General features: G+C 40.0%; 5 protein-coding genes across 5 annotated transcripts; 1 reads left to right on the top strand and 4 right to left on the bottom strand.

The window, feature by feature from the left end:
• Window positions 1-427: 427 nt before the first annotated feature.
• On the bottom strand, window positions 428-1,312 carry BEWA_046350 (hypothetical protein; the record flags this gene model as incomplete). The annotated part of the gene is made up of 2 exons (XM_004831566.1): window positions 428-990; window positions 1,144-1,312. The coding sequence occupies 2 exons, from the start codon at window positions 1,310-1,312 to the stop codon at window positions 428-430; spliced, it is 732 nt and encodes a 243-aa protein (XP_004831623.1).
• A 407-nt stretch (window positions 1,313-1,719) lies between these two features.
• Window positions 1,720-2,652, bottom strand: BEWA_046340 (signal peptide containing protein; the record flags this gene model as incomplete). Its single annotated transcript, XM_004831565.1, has 1 exon — window positions 1,720-2,652. One exon carries the CDS (start codon window positions 2,650-2,652, stop codon window positions 1,720-1,722), a length of 933 nt encoding a protein of 310 aa, XP_004831622.1.
• Window positions 2,653-3,781: 1,129 nt separating this feature from the next.
• Window positions 3,782-5,533, top strand: BEWA_046330 (hypothetical protein; the record flags this gene model as incomplete). The annotated part of the gene is made up of 1 exon (XM_004831564.1): window positions 3,782-5,533. One exon carries the CDS (start codon window positions 3,782-3,784, stop codon window positions 5,531-5,533), a length of 1,752 nt encoding a protein of 583 aa, XP_004831621.1.
• Window positions 5,534-5,946: 413 nt separating this feature from the next.
• On the bottom strand, window positions 5,947-7,408 carry BEWA_046320 (signal peptide containing protein). The gene has a single exon (XM_004831563.1). It carries the CDS (start codon window positions 7,382-7,384, stop codon window positions 6,491-6,493), a length of 894 nt encoding a protein of 297 aa, XP_004831620.1. The 5' UTR covers window positions 7,385-7,408; the 3' UTR covers window positions 5,947-6,490.
• A 1,081-nt stretch (window positions 7,409-8,489) lies between these two features.
• BEWA_046310 (hypothetical protein) lies at window positions 8,490-15,659 on the bottom strand (the record flags this gene model as incomplete). Its single annotated transcript, XM_004831562.1, has 1 exon — window positions 8,490-15,659. One exon carries the CDS (start codon window positions 15,657-15,659, stop codon window positions 8,490-8,492), a length of 7,170 nt encoding a protein of 2,389 aa, XP_004831619.1.
• Between the last annotated feature and the right edge of the window lie 351 nt (window positions 15,660-16,010).

The following is a 16,010-nucleotide window of genomic DNA, read 5'->3' as shown; positions in this document are numbered from 1 at the left end:
CCTCCATCTACTGCCTGGCTTAATAGTGGCCCATTAGAGAATAACGAGCAGTATACTACTCCATCTACAGTGCAACATCAAGACATGCATAATTCAGAAACCTTTATGGACTGAGGAGCCAACTTGTCAACCCTAAGAAATGGAGATCCTAAATACAAGCGTGCAGTAATACATGGCACTTAAATGTAAAGTTACCACTTTGATTGTTTGGGCCTTCAAGACCCTAATATTTTACATTTGTAAGATTATCTCTACAGTTGGCATTAAAGACTCGGCCGAGGATCCTCCAGAATTGCACTGAGAATACTACTATTCCTTAGGCTCCCAGGGGTCTCCATAGAGTTCCTGTTAGTCGCTCTGGCTCCTCTATTAGCTACGCTCATATAGTCGCTAATTCACCATTCCATAGCTCACATCCATGCATGCACTACCCACAGAGTGAGGAATATCGCTTCTTGTACGAAAATGCGTGAAACATCTGTTCGTTCTTCAAGAACTCGTACTTTTCCACGACCTCGGTTCCGTTGGTGTAGTTCGAAGTGACTGTAATTTTGGGATTACCGATTGCTCCTCCCCATATGACCCTTCGTTCAATCAGTCCCTCAATCTTGTCGTCCACAGTGTGTCTGCCGTATTTGACTACGCCAATGGTCCTGTAAAACTTCATAGCAGGCTTTATTCTGTAGTAGGTGGGAATTGGTCTTGAGGGGTCGAGATCTCCCTCCTCGATTGGATTATCGGGAATGAGCTCAATCTCGATGTTTTGGTCCTCAGTCTGCTCCAAAACGTTCATCACTATGGGCTCCCTGACGAGAACGTGGTACATGGCATCGTCGACCTTCTTGATAAACTCTTGGATCCTCCTCAGGTAAAAGACGTTGCTTACCCTCGTCCTGGTCATTACTCTTACGACTTTTGAGCCGTCGCTCGTGGTAAGGACGTAAAGGTACCTACTCACTGCCGTAGGATCACCCGGTACCAGGAATTGCCCTAAAGAATGAGTGTGAAGTATGCGAGTGAAACGAGTATAATGTGAACGTAATGCGTAGCATGAAGGGAGCAAGAGCGACTATCAGGAGCTCTGGCTCCTACTCCGTAGTTCGCATCCCTCATTCTCCGCTTCTCTACGGATCTAGAACCTACCTCGATCGCTAATGTGACCGATAATGTGCGTATGTCTTCGACTGTGCTGAATGGTATAATTGTAACCGCCAATTTCCTCATTCCTTGACGGAATCATCATAATGTTGCCTGGCAGTGGCCCTGAAAGATCAATGCTGACGAGCCTCTTAGGGCCAGTTGGTGGAGCCATTGCTCCCTTGAGCCTTGTTAAAATGAAAAGAATCGCAAAGTTTAAACGGAAGACTAGAGTGAGCTTCATGGTCTCGTAGTTTTTATTCCTTCAGTTTTAAATGCTGTTATGCAGACTTCTAGAATCAATTTAAACAAAAAATTTATTCTTGCGAATTAAAAACCTCTGGGGAGGCCAAACATTTGCCCCGTGGCGAGGGGTCAGTTAAACTGCATGCAGATTGTTTGTCGTCCATAAAGCTATTTTTCACACATCCACAATTGTCATACTATGAATGAGTATGGATGATAGGGGATAGTGAACTTTAATTGACGATTGCACCAACAGTTGAGGCATGGAAGGGTTGACGAGGGCTCACCAATCAGAGCATACTGTCCATCATATTCCCACTCAAGAACGGCGCCTTACTACTCTCTTTGGCCGCTAGCGCATTCATAATACAAATCCTTAATCTCTTCCTCGGTGTAATTTATAAAATTCCAATGGCCAGCATTGGCTTCCGCCGTATTCGTCCCCGTCCTAACTGCACTCCTTCTAGGGGCTGAATGCCTGTAAAAGTGCGTCACGTATGAACAGCCTTCTCCTGGATCGTCACTATAAATTCTTGCCCTTTTAATCTCCTCTGAAAACTCCTCAAATGAGCGCGTCTTCCACTCTATCGCTGTTCTCTGAAAGTACACGGTATGGTAGATTCCACCAAAGTTTATGGTTATGCTCACCCACCTTGGGTCTGTAAAGTCTCCGTAGACAATGACAAACTCGCAGTCTAGTTCGTCTGAGCTCCAGAGCTCCTCCCCGAGACAAGTCACCGACCTGATCTTGTAGTCCAAAATCGGCATAATCCTCAGCCCCTTTCCGTAGATGGACTTGCATTCCTCGGCCTTGAAGGTGTGACTATGCGGGTCCTCCAACTTCAGCTCTCTTCCGTGATGCAGTTGGTACCAACACTTGCCAAACTCTTCATCAGCCATGAACCTCCAGTGGCTCCTAAACCTCTCCATCCAGATGAATTCGGAACCGCTCGCAGTCATTACTCTGATGGAGAGCATTTTCCTTTCACTACCCAGAGCAAAGACCGTCAGATTCCCGCACTCAGTCCCAGGTTCGGCGTCCCAGAGGATCTCGTTACCGTCGATGATTCTCTTGATCTTGCAGTCTGAATGCGGAATATAAGTACGCTCCACAACATCCTTGTTGTATTCCAGGTGCTCTATGATGTTGTAAAAGTCCCCTTTTGTGGATATGTCAAAGGTAACGTCGATTGCAAGTAGAGTGGAGGTGTAGAGGATGAGAAGGAAGAAGAGAGTCTTGGCGCCAATTAAACGGGCAAATATGGACATTTGGGGAAGAATATAGTGAAGAAATGGGTTTAGGTAGCGGAATAAAAATTTACGTACGCAAAAGGACAGAAGATGCACTGCATGCAAAGTCCGTAGCAAAGCGGAGAATGAGCCCCGAAGGATGTGCGACTATACGCCAGTATGGGAGCTCTTCTTATCAGTAGGATTAAGGTCACTACTGGAGTGCAACGGAAGGAAGAATGACCTACCGACGTCGGAGACTAGGGAGTATATCACTATGGAATGAGTGTAACGAATGGGCGACCAACGGGAGCCTAAAGAAGAGTGATGAAGACTCTATGAGCGAAGTGAATAGAGGAGTCTTGCGAGTATACTTTAGTATATGAGCCTGTGTATTCAGTGTTTGGTAGATGGAGTAATGGTATACTCTGGACTTTGAACCATCTTGGAATGGAATGCCTACTCTTTAGAGATTCTCATTCTACTAGTGAAGCTAGGAGGACGACCATAGGGAGTCTCTAGAAGAAGGATGAATGAGTTACCATTATGATATGCCAAGCATCGAGTTGTCTAATGCAACAACAGTATGGGAGTCTAGACTATCACCAAGGACTATGGAGATTCTCATCATTGAGTTATAATGCACAATACTACCATTTGAGCCTGGAAGAAGAGACTAATTCCTCTCTCTATAGATCTATTGACCAAATAAGGAATAAACGAGTATAGACTACTATGGGAGCCTCTTAGAGAGCATGAGGATTACCGTGAGACTGAAGGTCCCAGAGCCTCTCTAGGACTCCAAAGAGTTACCGTTAATCCCATAGTTACTGAGATGTCTGTGGTTCCATGCTCCCTTCCTCTGTCAGATTATTCACCCTCAACTTAACATGCATTATTCTCTGTAGAGGATGTAAGGTCCCTGAGAATGATACTCCTTTACAACATCTGGTTAGACTGTCCATTGTTTAGACCTATAGTCTTTGTCACGCCTATTGCGTATTGTTTGTTTACATAGTTATAACCATTCATCCATACTGACAATTCTGCTCACACCAGTTGAGACATGAATGGATTACTACCATTGAAGAATGAAGGAGCGAGTAGGATAGAGAGTAACAAGTGGAGGGACTATCAGGAAATACTACAAAATGAGTGAAAATGGAGGATGTCTGGTGGAATACGACTGGACATAGATCCAAAAAGTTGGAGCAAAATTCCAGAGGAGATAACATGCGAAGATGATAATTTTCCTGGTACATATGATTCCTACAAGTATTATTCTGAGCCAGGAAAGGGCAAGCCTTTCATTTTATCGGCTCTTCTTCACAAGGAAAGTGTGCTTAAGGGAATCATACCATATCCTGTTCCTGTAAAAGTTATTTCCACATATTTTAACGGTGACAAGACCAATATATTGTTTATACATATTGCTCTTTCCAGTGGAACTAATTGGTACTGCGCGAATCCTGATACAAAAACGGATCTAGAGAACAATATACTTACGAGGTTTATATCGGAGAGTAAGGTACTCTGCACCAATGATATAGAGAATATACTCCAAAACGTAGAGACACACAATGGATTTAGCATTGCTCAGCTAAATGCTACTGATGGTAGCTTTTCCAAGAAACTGCTCGGAGATAGTGACATCATTTTTGACCTTACTGAAAAGCCTAGTACAAGTGGTGGAAATGGTAAATACGATTCTGAATATTCTGGGACAAGTATCACTGTAACACCCGGTAGTTTAATAGGAGGTACATTTAAAAAGATTCAACACAATCCAACTTATAGTCCATTTTGTGTTAAGGATATCCAGCTTAGTGGTGGTCAGTATATGAAAGTTAAGGGAGGACTTCCGAATGATCTCATCACAGGTTTTTATGTCTACTACAAAGATAGTGATTATACTACTCCTTTACTTGTGGAATTGAACATTAGTCTAGACGTTATAAGTGGTAGTTATGTTACTAGCAGGTACCTCTTATCTAAGAATACCGAAAAGAGCGGTAAAGGCAAAGGATGGGATATCCGCAAGATTGGTTCATACATAGAGGAAGGTGAACTTAAGAAGGTAATACAGAGCATTTCTGATGGAAGTAAGCTAAATCTTACTTTGATAGAAGGTGAAGACCTAAAGAGTAAGCTTGGTGATATAAACAAGGGAATTACTATTGATATAACGAGGACATTTGAACAGACAGGTGGGATTCATACGAAATATTATGACTCAGATGGAGTACGCATTCCATATAAAACACTGAAATCTAACGCTTATTATGTTGTTCAACAGCCTTACTTTCCCTCGTTCATATTAAAAGGCATTAAGACAGAATCAGGTAGTGATATAACTGGGAAAAATCTTCATCCTCCTGGCACAGAGATATGGCAGCTGAATATCTATTTTAAGGAGGCCTACAAAGATCCAGTTCTCATTGAGGTTATATGTAAATATGAGCAATCAGATGGTTGCCCCAAGTATGTCTATTACTATTGCAAAGATGGTAACAATACTTGGAACGGATATCTCTTAAGTACGCAATTTAAGAAGGGAGGGGCAGGAGAAGATTTTGCAGACACAGAAAATCTTATTAGACATGTCAAACAGAATGCTGATAAGGTAGTTTTCGAAAAACTTGAGGGAAATCTAAAAGGCAGACTTACCAAATATCCACCGGACCCTCTGTGGGTGGAAACTCAAGAAGGTAAAAGTACAGAAGAACGGAGACAAGGGGACGACCAGAATGAAAATAGTAATAGATCTAGTACCCTTGAAACTCACACTAATTCCTCTTCTGGACTTGGTCCAGAAGCTATAGCGGGAATATCTAGTGGAGTGCTAGGAGGTGGAGGTCTCGTCGGTGTTACTATATGGAAGTGGCCTACTATAATGTCATCTCTAATCACTCGCTTGTAAAATACCCCTCATACATCTGCCAATATAGCAGAACTAGGACCATTAGACTCTCCCCATCTAGACTTCTCTCTTGTTGATATACTGGAATGCCAGATAGCCTATAACTCTTGGTATGTAGTATTACTCGTTTTATTATAAAGGTATATGTCTTGAGAGTGCTTCCATCACTTACTTATTCTTTCTATTTCTGCTATTGGTGACTGGTGTCTTATGATGGAGTAGTGAATCTATGGAAGACTCCAGAGAAGAGATGTTCTTACTCATTATTCATCAGTCTACCACGAATATCTTTTAATGGATTCTACATGCTTAATTGATACTAGTATATCCAGTAATGCAGAATCCATGTATAACGACATTCATAAAAGTAAGAATTAAAGCCCGAAGAGGCTGCACAGCTGACACTGGCCATGTCACCCTTATACTCTTTTATTCTCGACCATTCTGAGGCCGATACAGAATTTTCACTGTCCACTGAATGAGTGAATGAGCGATTGTTAAAATGTATAGGCGTCCCACTAACCATCCAGGGCATGTGAAATGCCCAGTTTACAGTAATTGGTTAGAGGCTAGACCCGAGAGACGTTCAGTGTCGGTTAAAATCCAAGTGTGTTAATTCAGGATATAACGTGTTTAAGCAGAGTAATTCTTGTCCACTTTGTGAGACTCTGCATTGTCCTGTTCTGGTGGCATACAGTCACCTATTTTACAACTGCATTCGCTAAACCTTTGGTTTAAATTGTGACTCTAATGAGTGTTTAAATGGTAACTGCATTGTAAAGGGTTACCCTCGAAATTCCCTGCAGACTTGTATGTTGTATACCTGGGAATTAGTAACCCGGAGCATGAGCTACTCCTTAAATTGCTGAATAACTGCCACTGCAAGATCCTCCAAGCATACAGAGTGAGTCCGTACTTCTCCATAGATGCTTTAGAATAGACTACATCCAGACACTCTCATTCAACTACATGAGTGAGCTGAAGAACTGAGAATGTATCCTCCAACTCTATGGAACCATTGGAGCCTTCCACGCCCTCTACCTTCATATTTTCCAATCTCTCATCAAACTCCTGTTCGTACATTCTCCTCCATTTATTATCGCCCGTAGTTATAAAGTACATTGCGTAAGTTTCATCAGGTTTCTGACCAGCGAGTAACACCGTCTTCACAAGTATCTTGAGCAGAGTCTCCTTGCCATCTGAAAATGTCTCCACAAGTGAGCATGTACCATCACTTCCAAACCAAATGACAGTACCATTAGAACGAACAGTCCTGACTGGAGTTTTGAGGTTGTATGAAACACTACTTATGCCACTGAAACTATCTTTAATGATACGTAAACTGTTCATGCTTGTATTTTCAAGGTCAAATGCAGTAATGCTCTGGGATTCCTCGGTAGTTTGAGCACCTTCTGGTAGCTTCAACTCCTCTATTCTGCTCTCAAATGCTCCCTTTGTAATGTTGGCATAGGTCAAATCCCGGAACTCAAAGAAGAGACTCTCACATCCGTAGCCACTTGTCGTTATCACCAGCAGGTTTACACCCTCTTGGTCAGAAATTTGGACGTTCTTAAGTCGGCGTGGAGCTTCTATGTTCAGCAGGGTGGAGGAAGAATGAAGAACTGCAGTCACATTGACGTTAAGCTTTGGCTCATACCCTTTAAAGTTCAGTCCATCAACAGTCACATCTTTAGAATCAAAATATCTAACACTGGGCTTCTTTGCAACGTCTAATTTAATGGCTTCTGGTCCTGCGTATCTTCCTTCTGTGCCTCCTCTGGTCTCTATACAACCAACGTGACCACAAATGTGTACAGAAGCAAGGAAGAGGAAAACCCACGAAAAATCCATCTTTAAGTGCCAGTTAATTGGTCTGAATATGTTCATTCTTCTTCCCAGGAATGCATGGGGCATGTGAATGTGTAGACTGAAGACAGTCTTCTCTTCCCGGTATGTACCAGAGAATGACGATGTTTAGAGGTAGAAATTTGCCTAGAAGGCAAAAATTCCCGGGTAAAGGGTCCAGCAAGACCAGTAGCCTCCAATGCAGGTGCACCACAGGAAGAGTTGATTGGTGGCCCAGAATGTCTCTAATGGAGCTTCGTGATGCCCTGAAAGATGCTTGCCGAGTTCCTCTAGTGTGTAATCTGCTGAGTGGCATGAAGAAGGCAAGATTCATACCGGTGGCTCGAGTCTACTTTCCCATGTCCACATGCTATTTCAAGCGTAAATTGAGCGTCTTAGGGGTATGAATTGTGCATATTGTGTAGTCCTCTGCATTAACATCGGAGATGCTCTGCCTTATCATTCCCAGAATCCAAAGACTCGCTTCTTCCTTCTCAGTAGAAGGTATTCTCATGACTACAGGGGGATCGCATTCTTCTTCTGGCAGAGGTTTCCCAAGTGTCTTCTAAGGGGCTCTCTTTTGGAGACGCCACAAGTGTACCACTGGACGAGCGTAGGGAGTCTCTAGAATGAGGATGAATGAGAGAATATATCACGATGGAATGAACAAAGCTAAGAGTGATTGCTAGATACTCAGTATAGAGACTGTACAAGTCTGAATACGAATCCATCATTCTGATCCATTGAATTATGATGAGAAATCGCTATGTTCACTGCCTAGTCTGGAGTTGATGCTCCTCCTTCCATAAAACTCCCTTCATGCTGTGCATTACTCTCATTCTTAGAGTGTTTAGATGACTGGAATGAGTAGATAGAATGTTAAAGAACCATTGTGTTAAGCGTAGAAATACGTCAAGAAAGAAGATATCCAAGGCATGCAAGGGTGATGAAGATACAACTAGAAGAAGTAATATAGGAGACAAAGAACATGCAGTGGTCAACCTAAAGAAGAGAGTAAACTACCCAACAAGAGTACAGAAACAACTAACATGAAACAAAAACAAACCAACAAATTAAGACCAACTACTCAAGCTAATATCTCCATAGCCTCCTAAATCTGTCTAACCCAAGGATCTCCCCTAGAACGTTTAAATGCCCACCAACCAAGTCCAGTAAGGCCACCAGCTCCAGCAAGAGTACCAGAGGTAGAGCCTAATCCGGTGAGAATAGCGGTAATACCAACAGATTCAGCAGCAAGAGCGGCAGGACCAGGAGGTTGAGGAGCAGTAGGAGTAGGAGCTTCAGTAGCAGATTGAGGAGTATTACAACTACTATTAAGACTCTTGAGTACTTGGAGGATCTTTTCATAGGAACCTGGGTCAGTGTCGGATAAACCATGTTCAGCAGGTATCCAGTCACCATTATCAGTATCGGAGCTATTGTTCTTGTACCAGTTATGATTATCACCATCAGTAACGTAGTATATGAGAAGAGGTTTTGTGAGTTCCTGCTGGCAAACATAAATTATTAGCTTCTCAACATTCAGGATGGGTTTATCAGGGGTTCCTCGGCCATTACCGTGACTACTTGGAAGAGTTATAGGTCCAGTGGAAGGACCCGTAAATCCAACTATGTGAAACTTTTCTCCATCATTAGAGTCTATAATGGAATGTTCATAGGCTTTGTAGGTGGCAAGTTCATCTCTCTCTGGAGTGACATTGGTAACCTTAAGTCTTTTCCCATGATCCGAATCGACATCGGTATCAATACAAGAATCGTATTTATTCTCTACACCATTAGTATCATCAACTGGTATCTTGCTTACATCTATTATAACTGCATTGTTAAGTCGGCAGTTAAGAAGATGGAGTTTCTTTTGGAGAAAAGCTGGATATGTAGATAGTTGAGATTGGGGACAAGGTTTTTCAACTTCCTTCCATGTTAAATTATTATTGCTAGTATTTTCGAACCACTTATCTTCTGTGTTACTATTAGGTTTACTCTTGCTTGTAGTAGTTGTAATCTTCATAAGTAAAGGTTTTCCACCAGTTTTAAGATGTTGCCAATAATACACAGAAACAGAGGTTACATTGTGCATGGGAATGAACCGAGAGCTATCATCTAGTTGAATATCATGTCCTGTTCCGTATACAAGACCAGAGAGTGTAAAGTAACTGTTAGTCCTACTATCCACGGTATGCTCATAGAGGTTGTAATATTCTGGAGGGCTATTTGATCCAGGATAATTTGGCTGGAGTTCCAGATTTATTCGCTCTTGATATACCATATAGTTACCAGGATACGGATACATAGAAGAAACTTTCTGCGATATATCAATGATAACAGAGGGAGGTTTACATGAACTCTGTAGACTGTCAAGAACAGTGAGAATGTTGTCATGTTTGTCGGGGCCATAAGTTCTAGATAAATCAGATGCTTCTTTTTCCCATTTACCAATATGAGTAGCAGTATCCTCATTCTTGTACCACTTGTTCTGAGAAATACGGGTTTGAGAATCTATGTATATCAGTAGAGGCTTATCTCTATCCTTTAAGCAAAAGTAGACCTTGACCTGGTCCACGTCTAGAATGGGAGTAGTATAACTTGCAGAAATTCCAGTTAGAGGTGTTTTATCATTCTTAAAAGATACTATATGAAACTTGCTTCCAAGAGGAGTCCTAAGTTTGTGAGTGTAAACTTCATAACTTCCAAGTCTTCTGTCAGAAGTAGACTGATTTTCAGAAACTTGCATTCTATCACCATGAGAAGGATCAATGGACTTAATATCACAAGCGTCATAAGATTCATCCTGCTTACTTACATCTATGACCACTGCATTGTTAAGTTTACAGTTTAGGAGATGGAGTTTCTTTTGGAGATTCTCTGGATACACAACAGTATGTTGCCAATTAGTGTTCCCCTTAGAATTAGTATTCTCATAGTAAAGCGGTGATTTCCTGTTCTTTATAATCTTCAGAAGTAATGGTCTACCTCTTGTGTTCCCACTCTTATTAGATTCCTCTAGAGAGTTCCAATAAAATACTGATACATGAGTAACTTTTTCTGTACTTCCTAACTTACCCTCAACCCTTTCATAGTTGTAATGAAACTCCTTAACAGTGAAGTATCCTTTTGTTCTCCCATGTATGGTGTGAACATACTCAGTAAAACCATTTATATTTCGTTGGTCGTTTTTAACTTCCATAGTGAAAGGGTTCCCATGAATGGTAGAGTGTCTAATTACCGATCTGCTATAAATATCTATAGTTACTTCTGGTGGTTTACAGGGGCTGTTTATGGTGTCCAGGAAATTTACTATTGCGTCATAGTCAGAGTCATTTTTATTCTTGCCATTCAGGCTAGTAACAGGTTTCCAATCATTAGTGTCATCAGTAGGCTTTTGGAACCATCCTTTTCCTTGATTAACACTGGGTAGATGTACAAGCAATGGGTCTCCAAAATCACTCATGCAGAAATAAACAATAACTCTGTTTGTATTTCTAAGGGGGAGATCAGGTTCCAAACTGTCAAGCGTTATGTAATCATTACCTTTCTTGAATTCAGATATTATGAATGGTCCATTAGATGGACTATGTTCAAAAGCTCTATAATTTCCAAGTTTAGATGCGTCTGATATCTCACTGACCTTGACTTTAGTTGGCATATGATCGTTTCCATTATGACAATAGTCACTCGTTTTCATAACATCTATTTGAACTACATCGTTAATCTCACAATTGAGCAAGTCTAATTCCTCCTTAGTGGGACCTCCAGGAGATCCTTTAAGATCATAATCACTCCAATTACCATTCCTCTTAACATAATAGGAATATTCGCTTCCAATAGAACTGTCATTCTGTGCTACTTCCACTAGGAGAACCCTACTATGTGTCTGACCACCGCCCTTATCATGCTGCCAGTAATAAGCTGTAACTGATGCGACATTATCTCCTTTAACTCCATTTATAGGACTACCTTCATCATCTTCTATTTTTTCAAGCTTTGATGATGTTAATGTGTGGATATATTTATGGAACTCATTACCTTGGTAGTATTTAACCACATTAATTCGCTTCTTTTTGGTAGAATTTCCATAGTAATCTCCATACTTGTGTTTAAGATTTATGGTTACTCCAAGATCTGTTTGTACTGATATTTGAGCCTTTTGGCTAGTAGCAGTGTCAGAACAATCTTTATAACCGCTGCATCCAAACAAACTTAGTACCTTAACAAGTTCATTGAATTTATCCTTACAGTCCTTGATATTATTTGGATCAGTAACTCCAATCAAAACGCTTTTCCATGGTTTATTGTCATTAGTCTTGTCTTTCTGGTACCATCCTTTAACACCATCCTGCCCACTATAATCCAAATAAATAAGAACAGGGTTTCCTCCACAATAGAAAACATAGACTGTGACTGAGTCTTTTGTAGGTAAGTTAAGGTCACCAAGCTTTATTCTCTTCCTAGGGGTCTTAGTATCACTATTTTTGTAGTACTTAATTTTTACAAGCTTGCTACTTCCGGCAGAAATATCATGTTTGTAATAGGTAATAGGATTATTACTCTTACCCTGAGCAGTAACTGAACCGCTAGTAACAGTTACCTTTCCTTTGCCAGAACTAGGACCATTATGGTACTTGCAACAATACGTATTATTACCACTGGTATGTTTCTCAGAATGGTTCTCTGTAAGATTAATGATAACCGCTTTGTTGAGATAACAGTTGAGATTATCAAGTTCCTGCTCAAGATCCTCACCTACTAGTTCAGAATTTTTCTTCTGATATTGTTCATAAAGCTGTTTCCATCCAGGACCATTGTTGAACCTATATATATAATCTCCATTTTCCTTTAATATTTCTATGAGGAGTGGATTTGCCATATCTGCAGCTGTATCTTTCCAGTACCATACAGCAAGATGAACAATTTCCTCATCTTTCTCTAATCCTATATCTTGTAGTGATATATCCTTTTTTCCGTATTGAATATTTTTAACCTTGAATGGTCGTCCATACGGTGAGTCATGTATGAACATGTAAAATCCAGATTCTTCCGGTTTCTCATCCCTTTCCAATCTAACTTTCCCAGTTACATCTCCATACTCTCCGGTGTCTAATTTCTCGGAGATACCCTTTTCTATGTCAATAGAAAGACTAAGAAAAGTGTTAACAGAGGTAGACTTAAGCCCGGTAGGAATACCAAGAGAAGGGCGAGTACCATTAACATTTACTTGAACATCATCCACAGTAACATGAGAAGTCATAAAGGTGGCTTTATTTTGGGCCTCCGTTACTCCTTCATCTTCATATTCCTCTTGCATTACAATACCATCGTCATTTTGTTCTTCTTGCTCCGTAACTGCAATATCCTCGACCATATCCTTAAAACTAAGATTATCATCGTTATCATTGTCATGCACAGGTGATACAGGATTTACGGATCCTGGGGGAATATAAGGAAATTGTGGAGCAGTAAATCTTGGATGTGGAAGCGGATTGTTACATGCATCATCAATAGCCCCCTTTACACTCTCTAGAGCAGTCTCAACGTCTTCATCACTTTTATTTTCAAATCCTCTATCGACTTCCCATTCTCCCCTAGTGACTTTTCTCTTGAGCCATTGTTCAGGAAATTTGGTTTGTTTGATACGAATAGCTATGGGTGTTCCTCCATTACAAGTCGGGAAATAAACAGTAACTTTTGAGACCTCTTTAGGTATGTTAAAGTCACCTAATTCCTGTTTATCCTTCCCATTGTATATTGATGATACTTTGAGGATACTCTGACCTCTAGTTGGAGTATGTTCATAACCAATAAAACCAGAGTATCTATCTTTATTTTCCTTGGAGACACTTATCTTCTTCTCATGTCCAGCGTAAATACCGTGGCAATATTTAGAACCAGTTTGTGAGATATCCAATTGAACAAGTCCATTTACTCTACAATTAACCTCATTTAGCTTATCTATAAATTTGTCTGTGAGTTTTGGTGGATTGTCACTGTAAAAATGGTCTGCTTCTGTCCTAGGAACTCTTTTCCATTCCTTATATTCTGGAGTTTTACCAAGATTCTCAAAAAATATAGAGCCTCCAGCAGGCTTTACAAACTCAACAAGTAGAGGTGTATCCTCTGGACCATCTTTCCACTTGTAGATCCTCAAATTGGAGATAACATCATTCGTAGTAATAATGTCAGTAGGCTGGTTATTATAGGTAATCCTAGATATCTTTGTGTTAACAGGATTAATATCGTAGGATTCTACTTTATAGTCCTTTTTAGCTCCTTGGGGAATATCCGGTTTAGGTGTAGAGAGCTTTACAGACTTATTCTTTAGGCAACTAGATTTTATTGTACCTGGAAAAAACGATTCAAAACTGTCTGGTTTATTCAGTTCAATAGGAATAGCTTGGTTCTTTTGACAATTTTGATGATCTATTGCTTCTTGTTCATTCATACCAGCTACCTGACCTGGACCCCAAGTTTTGATTAGTGTTCCATAGTATGTAGTCTTTTCTTCATTATCTTTTGTGATAACTCCAAGTAATATTGGTACATCTGGACTTGCGTTCCAGAAATATACAAAGAAATCTTTGACATTTGGGATTTTGGTGTTCGATGATACTGTTACTCCTATTTTACTGTCATCTTTTAATGTTCTATTTAAAACGAATATACCACTCTTAGTAGAAGGTTTATGAGAATTTCTAATGAAGCCTGGTACAAGACCCTCTTCAGATTTCGTCACAAATATGGAAACCTTTTTATTTGGACCATATTCACCCTGGTAAGTATGATTGGACAGATTATTCTTTGGTGATTCTTTAATATCAAGCCTTATACCGTCTGCACTAGTGATTACATCACAGTCTCCTATGTTTAATTTACTTTTAGCATCTTTTAATACACCTCCAAGCCTAAGTTTAAAATCGCTAGGCTTACCAGAAAACTCAGTATAGTGCTCCCATGTATTTCCCGGTTTCCTCTTGTACCACACACAATTGATCTCTTTTGTATTTAAAACAGATTCTACACATAAGAGAAATGGTTTCTTATCAAAGCATGGAGATACAAATGCAGTAAATCTTCTAACGTTCTTAAATGGCAATCCATTTGTAAATTGTTGAATTCTACCCTCTGCGTAAATTTCAGATATATTATATGGTTTATCACGACCAAAAGAAGATAAATATTTGTAGGAAAAGACTACTGGATGTGTAGCATATTCCTCACTATATAAATAATATACTCTCTTACTATGTTTATAGTGCTTAGAATGACAATCTTCTGGATTTCCAACATCAATCTGTACAACATTATTGTAAATACAATTCAGAACATCTAGTCGTTTCTTAAGGTCTGCGGGAGAACTATTTTGCCACGATAATGCCCTCCATTTATCATGTTTGTAGTTACCATCTTTTCCAGCAATACTAATATTTTCAATCCAGTATGAATAACCATTATCACCAGAAAATTCTATCAATAGAGGATTTTTCTTCTGGTTGTCTTCCTTCCAGTAATAGGCAGATAGTCCATTAAAATTCTCCCTATCAAGAGGAATTGGGAGATAATAACCCGTCTTATATCTTAACCGTTTCTGAAAGGTGAGTTGCCTTCCATCGTAAACAAGGATAGCATTCTCAGAAAACGTACCACTATAATTGTACTTTGTATATCCTGGAGCTTTGTCAGCTTTATCTCGCTTAACATTTATTTTCAGTTTATCACCGCATATTTCACACGTAATTTCATAGTTATCACCCTTATTAAAGTCTATGTGGATCCTATGAGAAACAAACAATCTACACGAAAGTACCTTTAGCTTCTTCTCAAATTTATCATTTTGAGTATATTCGTCCTCTTCGGGGTATCCTCCAGATAATGCCTCAGTGTTAATCCGTTGCCATCTTTTATTAGCATAACCTCCAACGTTCTGATACCAATGAGTCTTTCTACCGGCATCTTTAGATCTTATGAGGAGAGGCTTCTTTATTGCATTATGATCATAGTCATAAGTTTTATTGTAAAATACTGTCACAAATACTGAAGATTCAAACAAATTGGAAAACCCTATTCTCTCGAGCTCAACATTTTGCCAGAATACATTTGAGATTTTAATATCCCTGGTATGTTGTGAGTCAATTTCATGGGTACAGTATCCAAAATCTGTCCCTTTTATTATCCCTGCCCTCACAGAGACATATCTTTTGTTCCCTTGGCACTTACATCTTTTATTACTTCTACATTTGTTCTGTACGTCCACTATTAGTTCACTCATTCATCCTCCCTCACAACCAGCTCACCGTCAGAGAGACTATCCACAGAACAAGATGAACAACTATCAATACAATCTTTAGTAGATACAACTTCCACCGAGTCCATTTCTTCGCCCTTAGTAGCTATGACCAGACAGTTATGCATGCAGATCATGGGCTATCTATTCCTCTCGTATGACCACTAGAGAACTCATACATTCCCAGTGTATGGACGATACTATCCGACGCTGAGAATCTCATAATGGCAAATCATCACTCTATCCTTCCTTCAGTCGTTCTCCTAGCTTCACTAGTAGAATGAGAATCTCTAAAGAGTCTACTGGAATGGGAATTGATGTCAGGTATCTCATAAT

This window comes from Theileria equi, assembly GCF_000342415.1.
Source record: "Theileria equi strain WA chromosome 4 map unlocalized gcontig_1105316255041, whole genome shotgun sequence".
Taxonomy (NCBI): Eukaryota; Apicomplexa; class Aconoidasida; order Piroplasmida; family Theileriidae; genus Theileria; species Theileria equi.
The sequence above is the reverse complement of the archived record's forward strand: the minus strand, read 5'-3'. Positions and strand labels throughout refer to the sequence as shown.

Bases quoted from the DNA above. Each gene is read 5' to 3' on its own strand.
- BEWA_046320 (XM_004831563.1), bottom strand. From the start codon at position 7,384: ATGGATTTTTCGTGGGTTTTCCTCTTCCTTGCTTCTGTACACATTTGT.